The 9,745-nt window shown below is 35.6% G+C and overlaps 1 protein-coding gene across 1 annotated transcript in view; it reads left to right on the forward strand.

Annotated features, from left to right (window-relative positions):
* PAXIP1 (PAX interacting protein 1) overlaps nt 1-9,745 on the forward strand; it is a 101,716-nt gene that overhangs the window by 68,214 nt on the left and 23,757 nt on the right. Inside the window, exons 11-13 of the mRNA XM_007952096.2 lie at nt 5,911-6,032; nt 6,614-6,798; nt 7,867-7,910. Coding sequence (XP_007950287.2) covers nt 5,911-6,032; nt 6,614-6,798; nt 7,867-7,910 — 351 coding nt within the window. The remainder of the gene's footprint in view (nt 1-5,910; nt 6,033-6,613; nt 6,799-7,866; nt 7,911-9,745) is intronic.

A 9,745-nucleotide genomic window follows, 5' to 3' on the forward strand; every position in this document is an offset into this window, starting at 1 on the left:
GATTTTATCAAATGCCTTTTCTGTATCAATTGACATGATCATGTGGTTCTTCTCTTTTGTTTTATTTATGTGGCAGATGACGTTGATTGTTTTTCTAATGTTGAACCCACCTTGCCTACCTGATATTAACCCCACTTGGTCATAATGAGTGACTTTTTTGATGTTGTTAGAGTCTATTAGGTAGGATTTTATTGAAGATTTTTGCATCTATATTCATGAGGGATATTTGTCTGTAGTTTTCCTTTTGGGGGATGTTTTTGCCTGGTTTTGATATCAAGGTTATACTTGCTTCATAAAATGAGTTAGGGAGGATTCCATCCTTTTCTATGTTTTGGAATAGTTTCAGTAGTATTGGTATCCGTTCTTCTCTGAATGTTTGATACAATTCTCCAGTGAAACCAGTCTGGGCCAGGATGTTTTTTTGTTGGTAATTTTTTGATATCCTGTTCAATTTCTTTTTTTGTTATGGACCTGTTCAACTTTTCCACATCAGTCTGTGTTAGTTTATGTAAGTGGTGTGTTTCTAGAAATCTGTCCATTTCTTCCAGATTTTCAAATTTGTTGGATTACAGTTCTTCATAGTATCCTGATATTATCCTTATTTCAGTTGGTTCTGTTGTGATGTCACCCGTTTCATTTCTTATTCTTGTTATTTGTATTCTCTCCCTCTCTTTTTTGTTAAATTTTCCAGTGGTTTATCAATTTTATTAATCTTTTCAGAAAACCAACTCTGGTCTTACTGATTTTTTGTTGTCTTTCTGCTTTCTGTTTCTTTGATTTCTGCTCAGATCTTGATTATTTCCTTTCTTCTGGTGACTGTAGGCTCTTGCTGTTCTATTTCTAATTGTCAGAGGTGTTGATTTAAAGTGTTGATTTTGGCTCTTCTTTTTTGATGTGTCAATTGATTGCTATAAATTGGCCTCTGATCACTGCTTTTGCTGTGTCCCAAAGATTTTGGTATGTTGTTTTTTCATTCTCATTTGATTCAAGGAATTTTTTAATTTCAATTTTTATTTCTTCCATTACCCAGTCTCTTAAGGAAGGTGTTATTTAGTTTCCATGTGTTTACTCTTTTTCCATTGATCTCCCTATTGTTGATTTCTAATGTGATAGTATTGTGATCTGAGAAGATACTTTGTGGTATTTCAATCTTGTTAAATTTATGAAGGCTTGCTTTATGGTCTACCATATGGTCTATCATGAAAAGTGTTCCATGTGCACTGGAAAAGAATGTATATTGTGCTGTTGTTGGGAGAAGTGCTCTGTAGATACCTATAAGGTCAAGTTGTGGATTGTATTGTTTAGCTCTTCTGCATCTTTGTTGAGTTTCTTTCCAGTTGTTCTGTCTTTCATTGAAATTGGTGTATTAAAGTCTCCTACTATGAATGTGGAGTCATCTGTCTTTTCAACTCTTTTAAAGTCTGATTTATGTATTTTGGGGCTCTTTCATTGGGTCCATAGATACTTACTGTAGTTATATCTTCTTATTCAATTGATCTTTTAATCATTATTTAATGTCCTTCCTTGTCTTATTTGGTGATTTTTGTGTTAAGGTCAATTTGATCAGAAATTAATATTTCAACTCCTGCCCTTTTATGGTTGCCAGTTGCTTGATACATCTTTTTCCAACCTTTGATTTTTTAGTCCGTTTTTGTCTTTGTCTCTAAGGTGTATCTCTTGGACACAGCATATTTATGGATATTGTTTTCTTATCCAGTCTTCCACTCTCCATCTCTTGAGTGATGTGTATAATCCATTAACATTCAGTGTAATTATTGACAAGTATGAATTGGTTTCTTTGCTATTCATAAGGTTTTCCCTGGCCAATTCTTTGAGAAGTGGATGACCTCTTCCTTCTTCCTAGTCTGTCTCAGTCTGTAAGCTGGGCTGATACCTTAGTACCATGTGCATCCCGTTGGATTGAAACACCAGTGGCTCAGCCTCAAAACTTACATCAACACGTCACTATGATAGGACAAACCTACAGATAGGTTTGTCTCCCTGTTGGAAACCTCTCGTACCACCCTTACCTGGGTCCCTGCGACTGACTCCTCCTCTGTCTGGGTCCTTGCCTTTCAGTCCCCTTCCTCCTGCTCTCCTGCTCTGCTTCTTTGGGCATGCCTGAGTTCCCTCTCCTCACCTGGATCCCTGTGGCTGACTGCTCCTCTGGTCATGTTGTCAGAAGCGACCATTCCCTGAAGAAGGATGTCATGCTTGGTAGGGTGGAGGGTCGATGAAAAAGAGGGAGGCCTTCAACGAGATGGATTGAAATGGTGGCTGCGATGATGGGCTCAAGTATAGCAGAGATCATGGAGCTGACACGGGATCAGGCAGTGTTTCATTCTGCTGTGCATGCTGTCACTATGATTCGGAAATGACTCGATGGCTCCTAACAACAAACACAAAACAAATGTATTGGTTTCTGTCATTTTGTTACAGATTGTTTCATGGTGTCCCTGTTTTTTTTGTTACATATTATTTTATGTTCTGAGCTCATTATGTTTAGGTATTGTGTTATCATTTCCTTTGTTGCTGTTGTTTTAGTATTTACTGAATATTTGTGTATGTCCTCTTTTTTATTATGATGTGAAGGTTTATCATTTTTGTTTGAGGTTACGCTGTGATTTACAGTTTTCTCCCTGAATATGTAATAGTCCATTATATCTTGCAACTCTCTTGACTTCACCATTTAGAAGTTCTGTAACTAGATAGTATTTTCCCTCTTTTTGATTTTTAGTTGTCCTCATTTGCCAATTGAACTGTGTGTTCCCTGTTTAGAATCTTGTTAGCTTATTTTACTTTGGATATGTCCATAGCTGGGTTTCTGGATTATGTCATCTTGTGTATTAATGGTCAGTTGTTTGCTATTTTTGGTTCTCTGTTCAAAGAACTCCCTTTAATATCTCTTACAAGGTTGGTCTGGTTTTAACAAATTCCCTTAGTTTCTGCTTCTCTGGAAATCTCCTAATTTCACCATCATATTTGAGGGACAGTTTACCAGGTATATAATTCTTGGTTGAAAATTTTTCTCTTTCAGGGTTTTATATATACCATCCCTTCTTGCTTGCATGGTTTCTGCTGAGAAATCAGAGCTTATTCTTACTGGTTGTCCTTTGTAAGTAACTTTGTTTTTCCCATGCTGCTGTCAGGATTCTGTCTTTGTCTTTCGTTTCAATGTATTTGATAATGATATGCCTTGCTGATTTTCTTTTGTGGTCTATCCTCTTTGCAGTTAATTGGACTTCCTGAATGGATATATTCTCATCTTTCATCATATCAGGGAAGTTCTCTTCCAACAAATCTTGGACAATTTTCTCAGTGGTTTCATTTTTCTCTTCCTCTTATGGAATTCCGATTACATGTAGGTTATTCCTTGTGATGGTATCTCACAAAATCCATAGGCTTTCTTCATTTTGTTTTGATCTTTTTTCTGATTGATCCCTTTCCAAAGAAGTATTCAGGTGTTTGTCTTCAGTTTCATTAATTCTGTCTTCCATTGCATTAATTCTACTCCTTTGCCCTTTCAGTGTGTTATCTATTTCTGACAATTTAGTTTTAATCTTCTGGATTTCTCTCTGTAGATTGAGTCACTTCTAATTTTCCATTTATTTTGTCATTTTGTTCTTGCATTTTCTTCCAAAATTCTTCTAGGGATTTGTCTTTGTTTTCCTTGATCTGTCTTTCAATCCTCTGAAGATACCTAAATATAATTCTTTTCAATTCATTATCAGGGAGTTCTAATGCTGGTTCTTTCTTAGGAGTGTGTTCTGGGTCTGTATCCTGCTCCCTTGTTTCTACCATTTTATCTTGCTTCTTTGTGTGGACTGTGATTGTCTGTTGTCTCTGAGACAATTTAACATTATTGTATTTACATCTCTGTTAACTGTTTGTGAAGAGTACCTAGGGTGAGCCAGGTTCTTCTTGGTGGTGGTTTATCATAGGCTCATTGGTAGAAAAGGAGGTGGTGACTCTCACTTAGTAAGTGGAGCTGCAGGTGGTATGTGTTTAGTTGTGTTGTATGGGGACTGTTGCTGTCTCCCACTCAGACAAAAATAACAATTGAATAACCATCAAAAAAGTAAAAGCTAATGGACAAAAAGCATACCGTGTAATCACACAGGAACAGTAACCAAATTAGAGAAAAGGGAAAAAAAACATAAACAAACCAAAACAAAAAACACCCCAATATCTGGGGAGAGGGCAATAAGAGAAAAAGTAGAAAAGGAGAATAATGAAGGAAAAAAATGGGAAAAATGCAAAAAGAAAAACAAGGAACAGGGTTACCCATAGGAAAGCAAAAAAAGATTTGGAACCAGGAACAGGGCAAAGAAAAAAGCTGAATACTAGAACTTGGGAAGGGAAGAATAAAGAATGATAGTAAGAAGGACAAAAGTAATAATAATAGTAGTGGCTTTAAAACAGACAAAAACAAAAGTAAAATGAAAAATCTGGACAGGGTGGTGCAGGGCACCCAGGCTCCCTAGGTGCACACAGACTGGGATGGGTTTCCTGTCAGCCTGGAAGGTGGGTGGGAGTGAGGGATGGCTTCCCCTCCTCCGTTCACCAAGAGGGTGTGAGATATAAAAGTAATAAGGGAATGTTGCACTTTTTCAGTAGTCCGAGGGTCCGGCATGTCTTTGCAGTTCCCAGCAAGCAGAGCCTGTTTTTAAGTCCCTGGATTCTGGGAGAATGCTGTCACTTTAAATATCCAAAATGGTCAAGCTGCTTGTGGCCATTCCAAATGGCGGCACCTTCAGAACAGGCAGAAGTTCACAGCTCAGCTCGCCTTCCTCTTTGCTGCTGCTTCGCCTTTTATTCCCCAGTCACCAGAGCAGTCCTCCATGCAGTCTCTGGCTAGCAGGGCTGATAAATTTTAGGTTAATTCTTAGGTCCTACCACCACTTGGGAATATCCAAGCTATCTGCGCTTTCAGAATTGCTGCCAGACCACAGCTCCGTATGTCTCCTTTTTTGGTATTTTCGTGCAAATTCTTATGCTAGTTGGAGTTTAGTCCACTTCTATGTCTTTTCCTTCAACGTTCTGGGGTCCAGGATTATCTTCTGTATCTGTGTTAATTGGTTCCCCTTTTCTTTGTTGAAGAGGGTCTATGCAGTCTTTCTGCCTATTCCTCCAGCTTACCAGAACTCTTAGTTTTATTTTTTTAATAATTTGTTTTCTTTGGCAAATAATCACATGCTGCCTTGGCATCTCTTAAGTTGTTTTCTGAGTTAGTGTGTTTCTCTGTACTTTGGCCCAGTTTATAAGTGCCTTGAGCATAATAAATTTGTCTTATTTCTTTTTATTTCCCTGTAACATCACAGCTTCCTGCACCTATTAGGTATTTGATTGACCCTGTGTCATTTGGTACTTTATGACTAGTTATGGGTCTTCCCTTTCAAATGTCATCAAAATTGAGATCAGTAATGAGAATGAAGAACTGACAATTGTTTATATGCTTAACAAAATAACTTCATTAAAATGATCTTTCAGCAATGTCATTTTAATACAGAAAAGGTTTCTTTCCCATTTGTGGTATTTTTTTTTTTTTTTTTTTCTACCCTACAAGGGCTATGTATATAGCATATTTACCATAAAAATATTTTGGTCTTGAAATCCTTAGGAATGATATTACTAAATGTCTTCCTTAATGCCAGAAATGGATATAAATATATGCATGCTGAAAAATCAGTCTTTGAAAACCCATGAAGCATAGTTTTACTGCGATACATTTGGAATTGCCATGAGTCAAAATCGAAGGCAACTGGAATGTGTGTGTGTGTGTGTATACGTATGCATATAATCTTTTATATATATATCAACTAAAAAGTAAATGAAATAGCATTTGGATTTGAATTTGTCTTGTTTTCTTACTCTAGTTGGTGGTTTTTTTTTTTTTTTTTTTTTCCTTAGATTATTTCTGTGACTGGATTTGTTGATAGTGATAGAGATGACCTAAAGTTAATGGCTTACTTGGCAGGTGCCAAATACACAGGTTATCTATGCCGCAGCAACACAGTCCTCATCTGTAAAGAGTAAGTGAAAATTTGAAACTGTATTTTATTTATAAACTTTAAATTTATATACAATATTATGGCTTTTTCAACAGTTCTTTAGTTCTTATTTTGCATGGTTTTGTGGTAGAGATTTGAATATGAGTGTAAAAATCAGAAGAATGGTGATGCTATTCATGGTAATGTTGCAGAAATAGCTATAAAACGTTTGAATTAAGTTAGATGATTTAATGTGAAGTAAGGAAATTTAACAAAATTAGGTAATACTAAGGTGAATGGGGCAACCTACTTTCATAGTGAGACTGCCTTGGAAACCCAAGGAGGGGTCACTATGAGTTGGGTCCAACTCGACGGCACATAACAACAACAACAACAAGGTGAACATAATGCTAAGAGAAATTGTATCTACACGTGGTCTCATAATCCACTATGAGGACTGAAGTATACATTTAATTAGCAGATGATTTCTGTCAACTTTTCTGCCTGCTGTTGCTAATATGAGAAAATATTTTTCATTGGCTTTTGTTGGAAATAATACAAATTTGAACAGTAGACAATTCTTAATATTTGATAAATGTGTTTTCTCCCTTTAAAAACAAAAGACCAACTGGGTTAAAGTATGAAAAAGCCAAAGAGTGGAGAATACCATGTGTGAATGCCCAGTGGCTTGGTGACATTCTTCTTGGAAACTTTGAAGCACTAAGGCAGATTCAGTATAGTCGTTACACAGCCTTCACTCTGCAGGATCCATTTGCTCCTACTCAGCATTTAGTTTTAAATCTTCTAGGTAAGTGAAATTGCACAGGCTATACATTTTTTTTAAATAAGTTATTTCAGATTACTTCTGGAATGATTGTCATTTTATCAATATTGAAGTAAAAGTTTATAGAACTTTGGCCAGAAATATAAAAGGCCCCTTTTCTTTTCTTTGTCTGCAAAAAATTTAAGTGCTTCTACTACCTTTTTTGGTATACTAACCAACAAGCTTGGCTTTTGCCTTCTAATCAGTTTTTAATCCATTTACTGTCTTCTTTCTATACTCCTCCTTCCTCTTCTCCATTCTGCTGAGGGTTTTTTGTTGGTTTGGTATTTTTGTTTGAGTAGACTCAAGATGCAAGAAACATTTGCAAGGCTTTTTAGTCTTATTTCTCAGACCAATTATCCTTTATGCAAAATACTACTACTCTGTGAAACACATTCCCTACTCTCTATTTCAAGTTAGAATTGATGCCTTTTCCTCTTTGTCATTGTAGTACACTGATTGAGTTGCTGTTATATCATGGGTATTATTATACCTTATGTGATAGGTGATACTGTGCATGTCTGCTAGTCCTCCTTTTGATTATTAAAAAAAAAGCTTGAGTTTAAGTATTTAAATATGATCATCATGTCTACTCTGCCTCACCAAGGAAAACATGCTTGTTCCTTCAACTATACCCTATTTAATGTTTTTTCATGTTGTCCATCTCTAGGCAGAACTGGTATCCTAGAAATAGTCTAACCAGAAAACACACAGAGTAGGATTAACTAGAAAACACACAGAGTGAGATGATAAATACTGTTGATTTACATATGCCATTTGCTTTGTTGTTTGCTATTGTTTTTCCTGCTGTTACTTGGTATAGATAATGTGTTACATATAGATAACGAGCTTTCATAGGGATAGCTTGCTATTCCTCATATTACTGGGGAAAAAAGTCATAACTCAAATATAATACTTAGATTTATCTCTATTAAATGTTGTCAGATTTGTTATCTATATGGCTAGGACTACCAGCCCCAGAAAAGGCTTTCACAAAACGCTTTTCTATTTAAACAATGTATTATTGTAAAAGTAACATGTTTCTCTCTTTAGATGCTTGGAGAGTTCCATTAAAAGTGTCAGCAGAGTTGTTGATGGTATGTCAAATTAATAATCATACTTTGGATATTATCAAAATGCAGTAGGAATTTTGGATTTTTAAGTTTAAAATTCTTTTGTTAATTTGTCCACATGATAACAAATGAAAGCTTTATCTTCCTCATTTGTCATAAAATGTTTAGTATACCCCAGGTCTGGTTTTTTTGTTGTTGTTTTGTTTTTTTAATTATTGATTTTACTGTTGTCAGTCAGTCATTAATATACATGTGAGGAAGCATTATTTAGGCAAAGTTAGAGGTAGTGTATATTTTTTGACCCCCTGTCTAGTTTCCCACTTAATAGCAATTAAATTCTCTAGGGAACTTCATAAAGCTGTATGATTGCTTAAATGGAATAGGAGACTAGAATAAAGACTACTTTGTGTTTTTGCATAGGATTAGCATGGCAAGAACTTGGAAAACAACCATAAGTTGCAATCAGTCACTAAATTTAGGTGACCCGTTACGCACTCTAGGCCACAGATTAGAACTAAAAGGGAATTTGATCTAAGGGGGAGCACACGTTTTCCTAGTGTTTCAAGTTGGGTGTCACATCACATTGGTTGCGGTGTCTGATAAACTTTTCAGGATAGGCTATTCTGGAAGTTTGAATGCCATTGGTTGCTAGTCACAAAGCTAACATACAAGGGCTATCTTTTGAGGGTGGCCTATCTGTATTCTCATCTATAAAGTACAATGAGTAGTAGTACATTAACTTTTTAATTTTTCACTTTGAATTTCTCTACTGTTCATCACCATTTAACTTGATGTAATTATGAGAACATCAATATTTTTCTCATTTGTGTGGTAGTGTAATTTAAAGGCTTAAGTTTACATACATGTTATATATAAACTTTTTTTTAAAAAAACGGATTTCCGTGTTCATATGTACATTGATGTTTTTCATCTAATACCTATGTAAAGAGGTAACTCTGAATTTTCATGTCCTTAAACAACTGAAAATATTCTTGTCAGAATTACCAAATACCTTCTGATTATTGATCTCCTTATTTAATAATTTTCCAAGACCAGTCTGGAAGCTGCTAATAATTATCCACATTCTTTCTGGCAGCTTTTTGGCTCGTGTCTGTTTTCTTAATGCTAACGTGACCATATATTTTTTCCTACTATAAACAAATAATTATGGTTTTAATAAAATACGACCAGCTCTGACACATCAGCAAAAGCAAATATTCTATTCATTTAGATGAAATTTAGGGTAACTTCTAAGATCAAGCTGGGAAAGTAGTCATCAAAGTTTTTCCCAAACCTCATGGCTTATATTCTAAAATAATGTTAAGGACTCCAAATATTGATTTCTCTTGTGACTTTGTATCTGTACTTAAAAGTTGAACACCTAAGAGACTAGGAGTCCAGTTTACCCCTTTTGTATATCCCACCATTTGTTTCTGTCATTGCTACCACTGAATTAATTGTGGTACTTCAAGTTTGTAAAAAAAAGAATATTAGCAAAAATCCTTTCTGACAAAACTGGAAAAAACTTGACTTGTTCTAGTGATATGGAAGAATGCAAAGTAGCAGAAATAAGAGTTTAGTGTTTTCTTGTAAAAGCAGTAGTAATAAAAATTATAAACCTTCCCACAAATTATTGTAAAGCTTGAGTCTTCATATCTGAAAGGGTTAATAGATGTGTTAGATGTTTATGCAGATATACTTGTATTTATTTTGGTTGCCTAGATATGATACCAGGAGCTCTGGTAGCATAGTGGCTAAGGCACCTGACTGCTAACCAGACGGCTGGCGGTTCAAACCCACTAGCCACTCCTCAGAAGGAAGGTTGGGCAATCCTACTTCCGTAGTGATACTGCCTTGGA

Source organism: Orycteropus afer, unplaced genomic scaffold (genome assembly GCF_000298275.1).
Source record: "Orycteropus afer afer isolate SDZICR_OR568_19922 unplaced genomic scaffold, OryAfe1.0 scaffold00324, whole genome shotgun sequence".
Lineage (NCBI taxonomy): Eukaryota > Metazoa > Chordata > Mammalia > Tubulidentata > Orycteropodidae > Orycteropus > Orycteropus afer.